The following is a 16,825-nucleotide window of genomic DNA, read 5'->3' on the forward strand; positions in this document are numbered from 1 at the left end:
ATTAGCTTTGATTACAAGTTCACTGCTCAAGGTGTAGCTATTTTCTAAGCCCAGACTGTAGCGAACTGCTCCAGGCCCCGCCCCCTCCAGCAGGCCCTGCCTCCGTTCCCACTCGGTCCCGCCTCCTCTTCACCAGATCCCGCTCCAGCCGTCCAGGGTTCCTCCCACCACCAGAGGGCGTCGGCGCTGAAGAGAGCCTTCTAGCCGCAGCAGGCGACGCTCTAGGTAGCGGCAGCTCTGTGGCCTGTGGCGCTCTAGCCCGCGGTGTGCGGGGCGAACTCTCAGTGGTGCGGCCGGCGGGCGGCGATGGCGGCCGTACGGGGCCTGCGAGTGTCGGTGAAGGCGGAGGTCCCGGCGGGGCCGGCCTTGGGGCCCCCGTCGCCTGAAGCGGAGTCAGGTTTGGACCGCGGCGAGCCGGAGCCCATGGAGGTGGAGGAGGGCGAGCTGGAGGTCGTGCCGGTTCGGCGCTCGCTGAAGGAACTGATCCCGGTACGGGCGGGGGGCGGGGGCGAGGGCGAGGAGGAGGTCGCTGAGCCAGTGTCCCGCGCCGGAGGGGGCCGGAAGGGGAGGTGGCCGGGGCCGGGGGAAGTCTGGGGAAGGGATGAGGGGGGCGAGCGCCCGGGGGGCGGGGGCGCCAGGCTTGAGCAGAGACGGGGAGCTAGAGAAAGGACGCTGGGGCGCCCGGAAATGGGTGTTGAGGGGGCTGGAGGAGGTGGGGAAGAGCTGGGGGGTAGTTGAGGACACCCTCTTCGCTGCCCCTCCGAGTCAGTCTGTGCAAGAGTGTGAATGAGGAGGGGTTGGGCTTATCTGGGGGCTTGAGATAAAGGGCGAGCCCCGGGCGGGAACAGAACCAGGAGCGGCCCAGAAAGAACTGTCGAGGGGCGCGAGCATCCCGGTCTCTTTGTGGGTCCTGCTGCGGTGGAGCTGGTATCTGTTAAACATAGCACTCGCGGTTTCCCTTGGGAGAGCTGGGCTTGTCAGCTGCAGAAACTGTGTTTCTGTTGTGACTTGAGGGTCATCTTGTCCCCGCGCGGCTCCGCTGTTACACCGTGGCTCCAGCATCTCACCCTTAACGAAAACAAAACATCAGTGAACTAGCAGTGGTCCTTGGTCCCTCTTTTATCACAATGGGGATGCTGAGAGGTGTTTTTGCGTGTGGTTTGATGGTCTTGTGTCCGGTTCTTAGGGCTGGTCTCAGGCCTGCATGGCTCCTCTCACGTACTTAATTTCCCACCTAACATGGACTACTTTTTAGCACATGTCTGCTAGTCTTGCTTTTAAATTAAGATTATGGAAAAAGGTAAAAAAAAAAAAAAAAAGTGAGAGCACTAAAGACAGTAAATTATAGTGACTCTGGCAACAACAATTAACATAGTGGCATTTTACCATTTACTACATTATATCATTTAAAATATCACTGAGGTTGTGAAGTAGGTGTTATCATCCCTTCCTTCCTTCAGTTCAACATGTACTTACTGCGTCCCCCACTTAGTGCCAGCCACAGTCCTAGGCACTTGACCAAGATCAAGACCAGACTGTGTCCTGGAGTTTATGTTCCAGTTGGGGGGACACAATTTACGGTAGTGGTGAGTACTGTGGAGAGAATAAAGCATGTTAATGGGATGGAAGTGTGCAGAGGGCAGGGAGCGTGTGCAGAGCAGGAAGCAGAATGGCATAGGATGGTCAGGAAAGTCCTCTGAGGTAGTGAAATTTAAGCTGAACCCTAAGTGACAAAAAGGAGCCAGCCATGTGAAGATTTGGAAGAGAGTGTTGCCTGCAGGGGCAACAGTAAGTGCAGAGGCTCTGAGATGGGAACAAGATTGTTTTGTTGGAGAAAGGTCAAGTTCTGTAGCACAAGTGGGAGAGCAGTTAAGAGGTCAGAAAGGTAGGCAGATACCACAGAGGAAACCTAGGCCCAGAGAGGCCAAAGGAATTGCACAGTGTCATGTAATCAGTGAACGTCAGAGCTGCGATTTGAGTCCCCAGGCTTCCAAATCCCATCCTGTTTTCATTGCACTGTGCTGTGTTTTCCCCAGAAGGTCGAGGTGAGTCCTGACTTTCTGCATTTTGGTGAAGACTTGTGCTCCATCTGGTGGCCTGGCACAATGAATTTGTCCAGTCTGGGTTGGGGAGATAAGTGACTGTGCCTCATCTTGGGTATTTTTCATGAACGCCTTTAGATTTTCATTTACACGGATACCTTCAGTAGATGGAATTACTTTAGTTTGTGGATAGGTCTAGAAAAGCCTTCTTGGTAGAGTGGTTGATTGCTACTTGGAGTCACTGGGACAGGCTTCCCCATAATATGGGATTGTCAGGGTGGGGGAAGGATTGCTGGAAAGAACGGCTATCCAGAAGGAATGGGTTGTCAGGCTGTTGTTTATCACCTGCTTGTCGTCAGTTGCTCGTTAGCAATTCTCACCCATCCCCTTCTTGTTAGGACACAAGCAGAAGATATGAAAACAAGGCTGGCAGCTTCATCACTGGAATCGATGTCACCTCCAAGGTAAGACAGACCATGATTAATTTATTCATTTTGAGAAACAGGTGAACTTAATGAACAAATCTCTAGGAGTTGTAGAACAGCAATTATTCTTTACCTCCTTTTTTCTTTTGTTGTTGGATTGAAACTTTTTTTTTAGGTTTAAATTTTGTGTTATACAGTGATGCCTTCATGCATCCTGAAAACATTCAGACAGCGTTTGTGTGTTGTTGAATCCATGAGAAGATATAATCACTGTACCTAGATGCCTGTAATTAACCATGTCCAAGAAAAAGTTCTGCACTGGAGTGCTTTTTTTTATGCCGTCCATTCTTTAAAAATGCGTAAACTGTTTCCACTTTAAATGAAGCAAAACATGAAAGTGCCTTGCACATAGTAAGCCCTTAGTAAATGTCTTTATTCCTCACTGGTTGAGGCCGAGAAAAATACGATTTCCTGAATGTGTGTGTGTGGCTAAACTTTGAAGGCCAAGTGGACTGAATTATTCCCAGTACCTGGGAGTATTGCCTTTTATCTAGTGATTGCTGTTACTAGGTTACCAGCTTCACTGCAACTCTTCACAGAGCCAAACATATTATTTTCTTTACAATAAACAGTTGATACTTATTTGTTGCTTTAATTGCAGCTTAAACATTGTTTCTGATTGTTTCTGATTAAACATTGTTTCTGATTGTTTCTGATTCTGATGCCTGCAATTAAGTTTCGAACAGAGTTTAGGTTACAATTCTGAATAAATAATACTGTGTTACTATATTGGATGTATGAAAGCAAAAATAAAAATAAGTATGTCATGCTTACTCTTTTGTGTTTTATCTGGGTCTCAATCTGTCTCTGATTGCTTAAAGGCCAAAAGAAAGAACTGATCATCTTTTTTGACAAGAAAATAGAATAAAGTGAAGATGTTTTCTTATTGTAATTGAAAAAGAAGTGTACAGTACTCTTCTTAAGCCTACACCGTTTACCATTATATGAAACAAATATATGGGGGAAAGGGTGGTAGCCAAGAATTGGTACTTCAGTCTTAATAAAGGAAGGTAGATTAGTTGTTTCCACTGGGAAAACTTAAATGAAGAAAATTAGCATAACTGTTGGGAAATAACAGAATTGTTGCTGCTTTACCAGTCCCCACAAGCTTTCTATAGTCAGACCTTCAATTAGTGTGGCAAAGTCAATATACAATTAGTGAAGCTTCCTAAAAGCTGTCAGAAACCCATAGTTGGACCTGAATTTATTTTACCTCTTGGAAAAAAAATTTAGGAAACTGATTGTTTTGTTTTTTAGAGAGCATCAATGCTTCTTGTCACTTATAGATGAAAACTGGCAATTCCGTGGGCGCAAGTTTAGAATAGAGGAGAGAGTTTCTTTGCTTCAATGTTATTTTGAAATGCAGAAAAAGCTTTAGGGAGTAGACTGCTCAGGCGGACATAATGTGATAGGTGTGATTACCATGCACACAGACTTTGTGAAAAGGGGATGGTGGTGGGGCTTCTAGAAATAGCACTGAGATGAGGAGATCTGCCCCTTATTAGCTGAAGTGCCTCTAGCAAATCTTTTAACTTTCTTTGTGCCTCAGTTTCTGCACCTGAAAAATTGGAATGTTAAGATTGTTTAGTTACAATTTGTTTGCATGATTCCTAATAATAAATGTCAAACCATTATTCATTACTCACTGAATCAACAAATATTCATTGAATTCCTACTATGTCCCAGATACAGTGATAGGCAATGAATCATTGTAGAGATTATTACAAATTATAGCACTATTAGTGTACACCCTCCCAGTCATTGACTGTGAATATCTAGTTCTCTGCAAAAATTATTAAAGGCACAATGTTGCTTATTTCTTCTAAGTTACTTGTCACTGATGCATCATTTTGTGTTTGTGATTTAACTTTCCTCCTCCATGTTTCACTTCTTTGGCTTTTTCTGTACCTTCTAGGAAGCAATTGAAAAGAAAGAACAGCGAGCCAAGCGCTTCCATTTTCGATCAGAAGTAAATCTTGCCCAAAGAAATGTAGCCTTGGACCGAGACATGATGAAGAAAGGTATAGGGTGTTTGGGGGGGATTTTTCCACATTTTCCCAGAGAATGACTTTTCCCTGCCATGGCCTCATGCTTCTGGCCTTGCCTTGCATGTCCAGTCCTCATCCAGATACTGCCAAAGGAAGGAACTTGTGAATTCCCCATTTCTGAGGTGACCTGTTAAAGTTGAGCTGCATTAGCTGTCTCTCAGATGTTAGAGCTGGGAAAAAGGAGATTGTCTTCTCGGAGAAGCCCCAGAGAACGTCACCTAGTTGGTGGCAGAGCTGAGATTAGAACTGTGCTTCTATGGACTCTTAACTCATTTTCTGCTTTTAACATAAAAGTGTTAACTTTTGTTTGCCTTTAAATGTAGTGGGAGTGTATCACAGTGAGACTGTATTTTAGGGGAGTCAGATTGGTGGGGGGGATACCATTAATACTTCGGTTGATACAGGCTTGTGATTTTATTTTATTTTTGTGTTTTGTTAGGGTAAGTATTATGCTTCCTGAAATTCACCCTGAATTATCATATCTAGTAATCTATCCCAATTTTCGAAAGCAATTTATAAATAGAGGGGAAAATTATTATTACCCTTTCAGGGAGTTCACAGTCATATTTATTATTCCATAAATGCAAATGATCGCCCTCTGTTGTATTGCAAATTTGGGATTTGTGAAGGGCTTAATAGGCAGCCTTCTGAATGCATGGTAAAGGTCTGTGCTCTGCTGTGTGAGTTTCTCTAGGCTTGCTTGTTTGATAAAAACATGTTGAATGAATGAAAGAATAGCGACTATTTGTTGGGAACTTGCTCTCTTACCAGGCACTGTGTTAATTAGCAGGTTACATATTTGTTTTGTACTCATTTCTCACAACAACCCCATGAGGAATGTATTTTTATCCCTATTTTACAAAGGAAACAGGCCCAAAGAAGTTAAATAAGTGCCCAGGTTTACACAGCTAGTAAAAGTAGAGTCAGGGTTAGAACTTGATAAACCAGATAAACCCAGGTTTATCTGACTCTAAAGCCTTGCTTTTAACTACTTTGCTCTGTTGCCTTACAATATGTGATATGATACCAGAGATCCAAACCTCATTCCATGCCAGTGGACAGAGCTCAGATGCAGAGCTCAACTCTGGATGCTGCTTTACTCCTTTTTTCTGCATAATGAGTTCAATTTGGAAATATGACCTTGCTTCCCTTGCAGGCTAGGCGTCCAGGCATCTGCTTGAGTGGATTTCTGTTTCAGGAAAAGTCCTGTGAAGGCCAAGGCCAGCTGTGCAGCTTGGCATTCATGTACCTGCACAGTCTAGACCCAAGCAGATGTCTGAGGCCTTTCTTACAACTCCACCTTGAAAGCAGCCCACCTGTTTACTTCTAGTCCTGTAAGCATTCCTTGTGACATCTTGCTTCTGATCTTGCTCATGCCTGTCACTCTGTTGATTTGCCCTTCCTTGTCCCATGCTTTTTCTGGTTCAGATGTCACTGCCTCTGTGAAGCATCCCTAATTACCCACTTCAGCCTCTCTTCCCACCTGTGTTGGGGCTCTTTAGAGTGCTAAGCCCTCCTGGGATCTAGTCTCAGTTCCTTAGTGAATGCGGGCGAGTTAGTGAACCTTTTTAGGCTCACTTTCCTTGTCGTAAAATGGGAATAGGATACCTTCCTGAAAATGATCACTTTTGGGGTTAAATTTTAATTTTTAAAAAAATGTTTTTTTGAAAAGTAATCCCGATCTCATGGTTTTAAAGATTCTCTTAAAAACAATAGATCTGCCTGGAATGTCAGTTGCTCATTACAACCTGTTTTTGATCCAGGAGGCAGCATGGCTTTGGAGTGTGTTCTTGAACTCCAGAGAACCCTGCTGCCTTTCCCAGATCAATTTAAATTAGAGTGGGGGAATGGGTTTGGATAGATCTCAGAGATAGTTATTATTTTTATATCTCCTCAGGTAATTCTAATGTGCAGTCAGGATTGAGAACCACTGGTGTTGTGGTTAAGAGCATGGGTTCTGAAGTCTGACTGCCTGTATTCAAATCCTGACTTGTGACTTTCTAGCTCTTTGACCTTAGGTAAGTTGTTTAGCCTCTAAGAACCTCAGTTTCCTCATCTGGAAAGGCAGGTTAACGTTAGTTCTTTTTTTTTTTTTTGGTGGTACGTGGGCCTCTCATTGTCGTGGCCTCTCCCGTTGCGGAGCACAGACTCCGGACGCGCAGGCCCAGCAGCCATGGCTCACGGGCCCAGCCGCTCCACGGCATGTGGGATCTTCCCAGACCGGGGCACGAACCCGTGTCCCCTGCATCGGCAGGCGGACTCTCAACCACTGAGCCACCAGGGAAGCCCTAACGTTAGTTCTTATAGGGTGGTTGGGAGGCTCTAACAAAACGTTATGATTCTTAGAGTGGTGTCTGGCATATAGTAAATGTTAGTTATTATTATTATCTGGCATTCTCCATCTTCCAAACAGTCATCTAAGTGGTTCAGCCTCTTGGGAGAATGGGGACATTGGAATAAGCATCTTGATTCCTGCAGCCACAGTAGGTGTCAAGTTATTTCTTCTTATTAATATCAACAGTAATAAAATACACCATTTGATAAATGCTTACTATGTGCCAATCACTCTGCTATGTGGTTAGCTTATCTTCCAACAACCCTGTTGCAGGGAAAGTATTTATCATTTCTGTTTTACTGGTGAGGAAAGTAAGGTGCTGAGAGGTTGAGAAACTTGCCCAAGGTTCCACAGGTAGTAAGTAGCAAGGCTGGGATTCGAAGGCTGGTCTGACTGAAGCCTGTGTTCCTGACCTCTCTGCCAGCTTCAGGGATGTGGTTTGGGATGCACTGCACTAGACCAGTCCTCATCAAGAGTAACTCGCTACTTCTGAGTGACAGTGTCAAGCAGCTTCTCTTTATCTCCAAGATCAAAGCTCTCATGGTTGGAAAGGACCTTAGAGGTCATCTGGATCCCACCTCCTGCCCAGTGCTGCAGGCCTTTTGGCAAAGTTCCCGATGGTCCTTTGGCCTCTGCCTGAACATTTCCTAGTGGTGGCATGAGAACTATTTATGAAGCAGTCAGTCTTGTTTTTGTTTTAATTAAGGCATGCACACTGTTTATTTATTTATCTTTCTTTCTTTTTTTTTTTTTTTTGGCCGCACCCTGTGGCATGTGAGATTTTAGTTCCCCAACCAGGGATCGGATCCGTGCCCCCTGCAATGGAAGCACGTAGTCTTAACCACTGGACCTCCAGGGAAGTCCCCACCGTCTTGTTTTTGGATACTTCTTCATGTTGAACAAAAATTGCTTTCTAGTAATTTCTGTCTATTAGTTATTGTGTAACTCTTAGAACAACATTAAGTCCTTTCCTCATTCACACAGTAACTCTTCAGGTGAAGGAATGGACAGCCCATTCCCTAAACTTTCTTATGCAACATGACTTTCTGGTCTCCCTCCTATAGACCCTTCCCAGTTTCTAAATGTCCTTCATCAGATGAGGTACAGATTCCAGATTTGGTTGGATTCGTGCAATGCATGGCAGGACTCTGACCACGGTTTCTGTCCCAGCCATTTCATAGTAGTCATCTTCTGGTCAACCAAAACGCCAGTTCTTTCCCTCAGGAATTGCACCTATCAAAACAGTCTTTCTCATCTTGTACTTGAGACATTTTAAAAAGTTGCCTTTTTACTTATCCCTATTAAATTACATCTTGACTTCAAGACTCCATTTCAGCCTGCAGAGTTAATTTTCATCTTGACTCTGCCTTTCAACATTTTAGCTACACTCCTCACTTTGGTATGCATGGCTTCTGCATCTTTAGCCAGTTGTTGGTAAATGTTGGTAAACAGGATAATCCCTATTGTGCCATGACACACAGATCCATGAATTACAGTCTTATTCTATTATCAGGCCCACCTATCATTTTATTGTCATGGGGAACTAGATTACATGCCTTAATAAACTTGAGATAGAACATGTCTGTGGCATTCTTTGAATTTCTTGGCCTGCTAATCCAATCAAAAAAGAAAAGAGGTTAGCTGGCTTGCTTCTTAGTGAATTCATGTCATTTCCTATGGGAAAGACTTGGTTTCTTAAGGGATCAGAGATTCTGTCTGATAAGCTATTTTTAAAAAATTTCAGAGAATGACAATCTTTTGCATCGTTTGGGAATTTCTCTTTTCCTCTTTTCTGAAAATCAGTACAGAATTAGTCCTTCTCAAGGCTTTAAGGTACCTCGTTCCTTCCCTGCAACTTTTTAGAGATTACTGCCTAATTCTGAAATCACTGCTTTGTGTTTTGGTTAGTACAGTGGGGTGTAATTCTAGATTAGAAGATTTAAATCTATTAAAACTATTTCTAAAGCCCTTGTCACCTCTCTTGGGTTTTAGTTCTTACTTAAGGATAGCTATTCTACTGCCCTTTAGTAGTACAGCAAAATAGATCAACAGTTCTGCCCTTTTTCCTGCATCATTTTCCCAAAGCAACGTTGCTCCAAACACTTGGGAAAAAAAACCAACCATTGGCTTTTTTTTCTTTTCTTTTTTTTTTTGGCCATGCCGCTTGGCTTGTGGCATCTTAGTTCCCTGACCTGGGATTGAACCCGGGGCCATGATGGCAGTGAAAGCGCCGAGTCCTAACCACTGGACCACCGGGGAAGTCCCCCATTGGCTTTTTTTTTGTGTGTGGTATGCGGGCCTCTCACTCTTGTGGCCTCTCCCGTTGCGGAGCACAGGCTCCGGACGCGCAGGCTCCAGACGCGCAGGCTCAGCGGCCATGGCTCACGGGCGCAGCCACTCCGCGGCATGTGGGATCTTCCCGGTCCGGGACACGAACCCGTGTCCCCTACATCGGCAGGCAGACTCTCAACCACTGCGCCACCAGGGAAGCCCCCCACTGGCATTTTTGATGAGGCTATTTGCTCTGGACTGTAACCTTTTCTTCATTAGATGTTAGACAAACAATTCATGTCCACCAAAGAAAATTTGGAAAGTAAACTAAGAAGAAAAGTTGCCCACAGTGCACCACCCAGATGCGGTCATTGTCAACATTTTGTGCATTTCCTTCTAATCTTTTCTGGGTATGGACTTTATTTTTGCTTTTCCCTTTGTAGTCCTACTGCTTTCTTCCTTTTCACTCGACAGTCTGTCATCAGCATTTTCCATGTTATTATAGAGCCTGATGTATAGTCTTTCAGATTCGTACATTTCTTACATTTCTTCTCTTATATTGGTAATTTACCCTTTATCTGTCTCCCATATGTGTTCTTTGGTGAGTTGTGCTCACCTAAGCTTTGTTGCTTTCTCTTTTCTTGGGATCACCTCTCATCCTCTGAGTCACTATATTTAGTGTCTTCCAGATTTTTTGATCATTCTAATCTGAGGCTTTGAAATTGGCTACTTTTTCTCTGGATTTTCAGAAATCTGCTTTCCTAAAGACTTGAGGTTTGTGTCCTATGACCTGTCATTCATTGTCTTCTTTCCTGTTGGAAAATCCAAGATGATTCCCTCACCACCTTGCTTGTTGTAGTCAACACTCAGTAAATGCCCATTTCTCATTCCCCAGTTCATTTGTTCACTGCCACCTCAGCAATTAGTCCTTTCTCATCATCTGGTCATAAATCTAGGCGCCTTCTTTGTTGCTTTGTTTTATTTTAAGCAGTGACATTGGCAGGCTTCCATCAAATCTTCTTTTTTTTTTTTTTTTTTTTTTTGCGATACGCGGGCCTCTCACCGTTGTGGCCTCTCCCGCTGCGGAGCACAGGCTCCGGATGTGCAGGCTCAGTGGCCATGGCTCACGGGCCCAGCCGCTCCATGGCATGTGGGATCCTCCCGGACCGGGGCACAAACCCGCGTCCCCTGCATCGGCAGGCGGACTCCTTCCATCATATCTTAAGCTTGTCTCATATATGATTAAATCCTTCATATCAGCATCTCCTACAAGATTTTCTTCTGCCTGCTCCTCAGTCTGATTCCTCTACCCTCACCAGGAGCTCTCCTTGTTGTTTACCCTCTTCAAAACCATCTCTTTACTTCCCATAGGATTTTTTCCTCCAAAATCATGGCTTTTAGCTTGAAGAACTGAGAAGGTCCCCTGGGCTCCCTCTTCAGTTTCCCATCCTGCGTGGTAGAGTTACTCTGCATGTCCAGTGTGGACATCCATCTCATTTGGGGTTCTGTTCATTGTTGCACTGCTGGTCACTAATAAGGACTTGCTAAGGATTCGTAAGTCTTTGTTTTGGCCGTACCATGCGGCATGCGGGATCTTAGTTCCCTGAGCAGGGATTGAACTCATCCCCTCAGCAGTGGAAGCACAGATTCTTAACCACTGGACCACCAGGGAAGTCCCAGGATTCATAAGTCTTGATGGTATCTCTGTCTTCATGAATCTGAGTTGGCAGGAAGATACTTACCTGATTTATTCTGGCCACACCTAATGGGCTCCCATTAAACCTGTCTTTTACTCTTCAAAATGACAAAAAAAAAATTAAAAACTTTTATCTGAAAGTATTCACATGTATTTCAAGTTCATTTGTTTTAAATAAAATATATGACATATAAAAACATTTAGGAGTAATGGATGCTGAATTCTTTTTTTTTTTAATTAATTTTTTTTTTTTGGCCGTGTTGTGTCTTCATTGCTGCACGTGGGCTTTCTCTAGTTGCAGCAAGCAGGGGCTACTCTTTTTTTTTTTTTTTTTTTTTATTTATTTATTTTTGCTGTGTTGGGTCTTCGTTTCTGTGCGAGGGCTTTCTCTAGTTGTGGCAAGTGGGGGCCACTCTTCATCACGGTGCACGGGCCTCTCACTATCGCGGCCTCTCTTGTTGTGGAGCGCAGGCTCAGTAGTTGTGGCTCATGGGCCTAGTTGCTCCGCGGCATGTGGGATCCTCCCAGACCAGGGCTCGAACCCGTGTCCCCTGCATTAGCAGGCAGATTCTCAACCACTGTGCCACCAGGGAAGCCCCAAGGGGCTACTCTTTGTTGCGCAGGCTTCTCATTGCAGTGGCTTGTCTTGTTGTGGAGCACGGGCTCTAGGCGCACGGGCTTCAGTAATTGCGGCACGCAAGCTCAGTAGTTATGGTGCACGGGCTTAGTTGCTCCGTGGCATGTGGGATCTTCCCGGACCAGGGCTCGAACCTGTGTCCCCTGCATTGGCAGGCGGATCTTAACCACTGCGCCACCAGGGAAGTCCCAGATGCTGACTTCTTGACAGAACTACTTTGGAGAAGTCGGGGAGAGAAGGGACGTGGAGAGCTTACCCAGGCCCTAGGGGGTTTTTTTGTTGTTTTTAAATTTATTTATTTAATTAATTTATTTTTGGCTGCATTGGGTCTTCATTGCTGTGCATGGGCTTTCTCTAGTTGCGGCGAGTGGGGGCTACTCTTCATTGCGGTGCGCGGGCTTCTCATTGCAGTGGCTTCTCTTGTTTCAGGGCATGTGCTCTAGGCACCCGGGCTTCAGGAGCTGTGGCTCACAGGCTCAGTAGTTGTGGCTCACAGGCTCTAGAGCGCAGGTTCAGTAGTTGTGGCGCATGGGCTTAGTTGCTCCGTGGCATGTGAGATCTTCCCAGACCAGGGCTCAAACCCGTGTCCCCTGCATTGGCAGGCGGATTCTTAACCACTGCACCACCAGGGAAGCCCAGGCCCTAGTTTTATATGTAGTGTTTTATTTGCCTCAAATCTTTTTAAGAATTTAAGCGTAAAGCTAGGTGGTGGATATACAGGTATTTTAAAAGTATTTTTTCTTTGTTGCTACATTTGCATATTTCACAATTAAATGATTAAATGAGATAATGTGCTTAAAGTATTTAGTAAAAAATTAACACAATTTTGGTAAGGCTGAGGTTCCTTTAGACCACAGCCTTCAACGTTTCTTCCTTCCCAGAGGTAACAGCTTTTATCGGTGTGGAGTGAATTATTCCAGACTTTCTTCTATGTATTTGTACACAAATATATACCCTTAGAAAATATATGGTGATATTTATGTTTTAATTTTTTTAATGTATGTATTTTTCTGAAGCTTTTTTTCACTCCGTAATGTGTCTTAGAATCTTTCCATGGTATATAATAAATTATCTCATTGTTTTTAACTGCTTAATATTCTATAATATGGATAAACCATAATTCATTTAATATGGATAAACCATAATTTATTACTCTGATAGCTACTGGGTTATTAAAATAGTGCTGCAACAAACATCTTTGTGTGAACCACTCTGTGAACCCATGTGTGTTTAGGATAGATACTGAAGAGAATTCCTACACGTATAGGGCATGTGCTAAATTACGTTTGTAATAGACACTCTTAGTTGCCCTTCAGAGTGGCTGTGCCAGTTCACACTCCCACCAGCAGAGGGAGCAGCTCTTTCCTCCACACTGCCACCAATTGATACTAAAAGACATGAATTAAAAACATAGTCAGTGGGCTTCCCTGATAGCACAGTGGTTAAGAATCCGCCTGCCAATGTAGGGAACCCGGGTTCAAGCCCTGGTCCGGGAAGATCCCACATGCTGCGGAGCAACTAAGCCTGTGCGCCACAACTACTGAGCCTGTGTTCTAGAGCCTGTGAGCCACAACTACTGAGCCCATGTGCCACAACTACTGAAGCCCTCATGCCTAGAGCCTGTGCTCCGCAACAAGAGAAGCCACCGCAATGAGAAGCCCACGCACCGCAACGAAGAGTAGCCCCCACTCACTGCAAGTAGAGAAAGCCCATGTGCAGCAACGAAGACCCAATGCAGCCAAAAATAAATAAATTAAACAAACAAACAAAAAAACCTGGTCAGTGAAAACTGATATCTTGTTTTAAGGTGGATTATCCTGTTAGTAGTGAGGTCAACCATCTCTTCATGTTTATTGGCCTTTTCTGTTTCTTTTTGTGTGAATTGCCTGCTCATGTCCTTTGCCCATTTTTATTTGGGGCTGTCATTTTCTATTGATTTGTAGGATTGCTTTGCTCTGCTTTCATACTTTGCTTTACATCCAGGGACAGTGTCTCTTCTTCTTTTCAGAACTGTCTTGACTATCACACATTTCTCATTGACATATCTTTAAAAATTTTTAGAATCAGTGTATCAAGTTCAATGAATAACCCTGTTGAATTCGGTATTGCTTTTATTATTACAGGTCATTTTGAGATGAGGTATCATGTATATTATCAACACCATTTGTTTAATCTTCCTCAGCCTGATAAGCCCATTCTGAATAGTCATTTGTTTAATGCTATTGCTGTGTGATAAAAATTAAAATAGTTTACCTTACTGTCAAGTCTCATTTTCTTTTGAAATAATTATTATCTCTTTCAGCATATTTCTTTTTAAAATACCTATTATCTGAACTGTTACAATGGGCTACTGGTGGATTGTGCAACAGCAGGTGTCTTGTTTTTCTAGCAATCCCCAAAGTGAGACTGGAGACTATCTACATTTGCGGCGTAGATGAGATGAGTACCCAGGATGTCTTTTCCTATTTTAAAGAATATCCTCCGGCCCACATTGAATGGTTGGATGATACCTCCTGTAAGTAACCCAGGTTACTTGAATATGCTTTTGTTTATGATTTTAAAAGAACTTTTGCCATCTCAAATCGTGAATGATTTTGGCCAGACTATGTCTAACCTCTGCCTTTAGCCTAGGAGAGAAAAAATTGCCCACTGCTGAGAACCAGAGTGCGTTAACCAGTCTGCCAGATCATACTCCATGCGTATTCTAAGTCAGCTCAGAGGTGGTGATCCGGCCTCTAGGAGGTTGGTTGTTGGCAGCTGAGTCCCGGGTACATGACTGAGGCCTCTCTTAACACCCACAGTTTCCCAACAAAGGGGTGGGTCCAACTGTATAGACTTGGGGCTGCATTTTTAGGGCTTTAGACTTTGTCATTGCAACTTGCCATACAGCTTTTCAGAGGGCTATCTCTGACCTAGAGCTAGACCAGAACCCTCTGACACAATGCCAGACCTCTCATCTCTGCTTGCTTTGGACTGTGTTTTCTGGAGCTTCATCTGCTGGCCCTAATCTGGGGGCTGTTCCACTTGTGAGCTAACTGTAATTTTTAACTTGGCGTCCCCTCTCCAAGTCTGGCCTGACCTTTGGTATCCACTCTGCTGGCTTCTTGACTCGCTTCTAGTCTGGCTTTACTTTCTGTCAGTGTGCTGACCTGCTTTTCCCAGCTGCTTTCTTAGATGTTAATTCATTGAAAGAAGAAGAAGCATGGCTGAGTAAAAGTTTTTCTCCTTTTTTCTTTTTTCTTAACTTAGACCATCCAAATCAGGGCATGGCAAGCCTTTTTTTATAAAGGGCTGGATGATAAATATTGTAGGCTTTGCAGGCCATACAGTCTCTGTGGAATCTACCCAGCTTTGCTGTTGTAGCGTGAAAGCAGCCATAGACAATATAACTGAATGAGCCTGGCTGTTCTCTGTAGAACTTTGTTTACAAAAACAGGTGGCAGGTGTGTAGTTTATTATACGTTAGTTATAACTACATAAAGCCGGTACGAGTATAAATAGATAAACGGATGGGTGATGGGTGGATGGATGAATGAATCAGTGATAGCAGGTGGTGGGCTGGATTTACTATCACCTGATTTAGCTAATTAAAACTGTAGCTAAGGGATGTTAGAGTCAGAGGAACCCTTAGAATCATCCAGTTCAACTATCTCGTATTGTACTTCAGAAACTGAGAAACAGAAGCGGGAGGTTATTTGCTCAAGACCACGTGGCATATTATTAACAAAGATGAGAATCTTTAGACCTTCATTTCCCAAACTGAGATACAGGAGTAACATAAGTTTGAGAAATGCTGCTTTAAAGTTAAACTTCTCAAAAACCTTTTCTTGCTAAATTCTCTTAAAGAAGCAAATTAAATTGATTGCTATAAAGCCAGGTGGCTGTCATGCCTCCATTCTATATATCCCATGGATGCCATCATCACCCACACTTCACAGTAGGGAAACATCATTTAGCATGTCTGGATAACAAGGAACAGCAGAGGGCTTCCATGTAGGGGGCAGTAGAATAAAGGATAATCTAAATTTATTTGAGAATTTTCTCCATCATCATCATCAAGAGCTGCTAACACTTAACGTATAACACCCAATGTATGCCAGGCAGTTTTAATATACAGAACCCTTTTTCATGGAGTACTTGACCATTATTTTGTGCGGCCCAGTTTGGGAATGCAGCTCTAGGTTGATTTTATCAGAGAAGTTTTACTACCAGGTTCTATAGTTCCTTTCATTAGTTGGTGTGTACATTTACTGATGCCAGTCCATAGCTGAATGAGACTTTAGCAATGAATATGATGTGGTCTCTGTTCTGAAGAAACTTAACCATTTGGATGTGATGTAACGTATTATCTTATTTTAGGTAATGTGGTTTGGTTGGATGAAATGACAGCCACACGAGCCCTTATCAATATGAGTTCCCTGCCAGCCCTGGATAAGATAAGAAGCAGGGATGCCAATGAGGACAAGTCATCTGAGAAAAGTAAAAAAGGTAACTGACCACAAAGGAGGGACTTTGGGGCTAAAAGTCCTGTCCTTTACAACTTGAGTTTCTGTGCAGTGTTATATAGCATCTCATCACCAGTTATTTCTGAAATACGCTATGATGCTTTGGATCATTAGTAAAGAGGAGGAGAAAATATTAGACTTAGCATGTATGAGATGGAGTTAAGATTCATCTTGTCCCTCACGTTCCATTTTAGACAAGCAGGAAGACAGTTCCGATGACGATGAGGCTGAAGAAGGAGAAGTTGAAGATGAGAACTCAAGTGATGTAGAGGTCAGTGAGAGGGCAAAGGTGTCTGTAAGGTTTCACTGTAAACTACTGCTTACTGTCTTGGTATTTAAGCCTTAAAGACTTAATACAGTACGTTGTGTTCTTCCTCTGGCTTTCACCATTATACCTCCTGAGGAGGCACCAGGCTCTTGGCCTTTAAGTTCGTGTGGCTATAATGAATGATTCATCTTGAGATCTTAGTACTCACACTTCTGTATGAAAGGAAATGGTTTTATTGAGAAATCCTTTGAAATGCTATCAAATCAGTAAAATTAAGGAGTAGCAAGTAATGGCATATTTCCTAATGGCGTATGTACTATTGTTGGAAATATTAAAGTGTATTCATTTAAAAATTATTTATTAAGTGCCTACCATATGCCAAATTCTAGGTGCTGGGGATATAGCATCAAGCAAAACAAAGTCCTTGCCCTGTTGGAGCCTACATTCTAGTGGGGAAGACAGACAATACACTGATACACAGATATGTAATATAATGTCAGGAAGTGATGAGTGCTGTGAAGAAAAGTAAAGGGTAAGC

At 43.4% G+C, this 16,825-nt stretch overlaps 1 protein-coding gene across 1 annotated transcript in view; it reads left to right on the top strand.

The window, feature by feature from the left end:
- Nucleotides 1-306: 306 nt before the first annotated feature.
- Nucleotides 307-16,825, top strand: part of NCBP3 (nuclear cap binding subunit 3) — a gene marked incomplete at its 5' end in the record, with an annotated part of 28,094 nt that continues 11,575 nt past the window's right edge. Inside the window, 6 exons of the mRNA XM_079726091.1 lie at nt 307-489; nt 2,441-2,506; nt 4,443-4,548; nt 13,904-14,029; nt 15,874-16,002; nt 16,214-16,290. Of these exons, the coding sequence (XP_079582217.1) occupies nt 307-489; nt 2,441-2,506; nt 4,443-4,548; nt 13,904-14,029; nt 15,874-16,002; nt 16,214-16,290 (687 nt within the window). The remainder of the gene's footprint in view (nt 490-2,440; nt 2,507-4,442; nt 4,549-13,903; nt 14,030-15,873; nt 16,003-16,213; nt 16,291-16,825) is intronic.

The sequence above is a fragment of the Hyperoodon ampullatus genome, assembly GCF_949752795.1.
Source record: "Hyperoodon ampullatus genome assembly, chromosome: 19".
NCBI lineage: Eukaryota > Metazoa > Chordata > Mammalia > Artiodactyla > Ziphiidae > Hyperoodon > Hyperoodon ampullatus.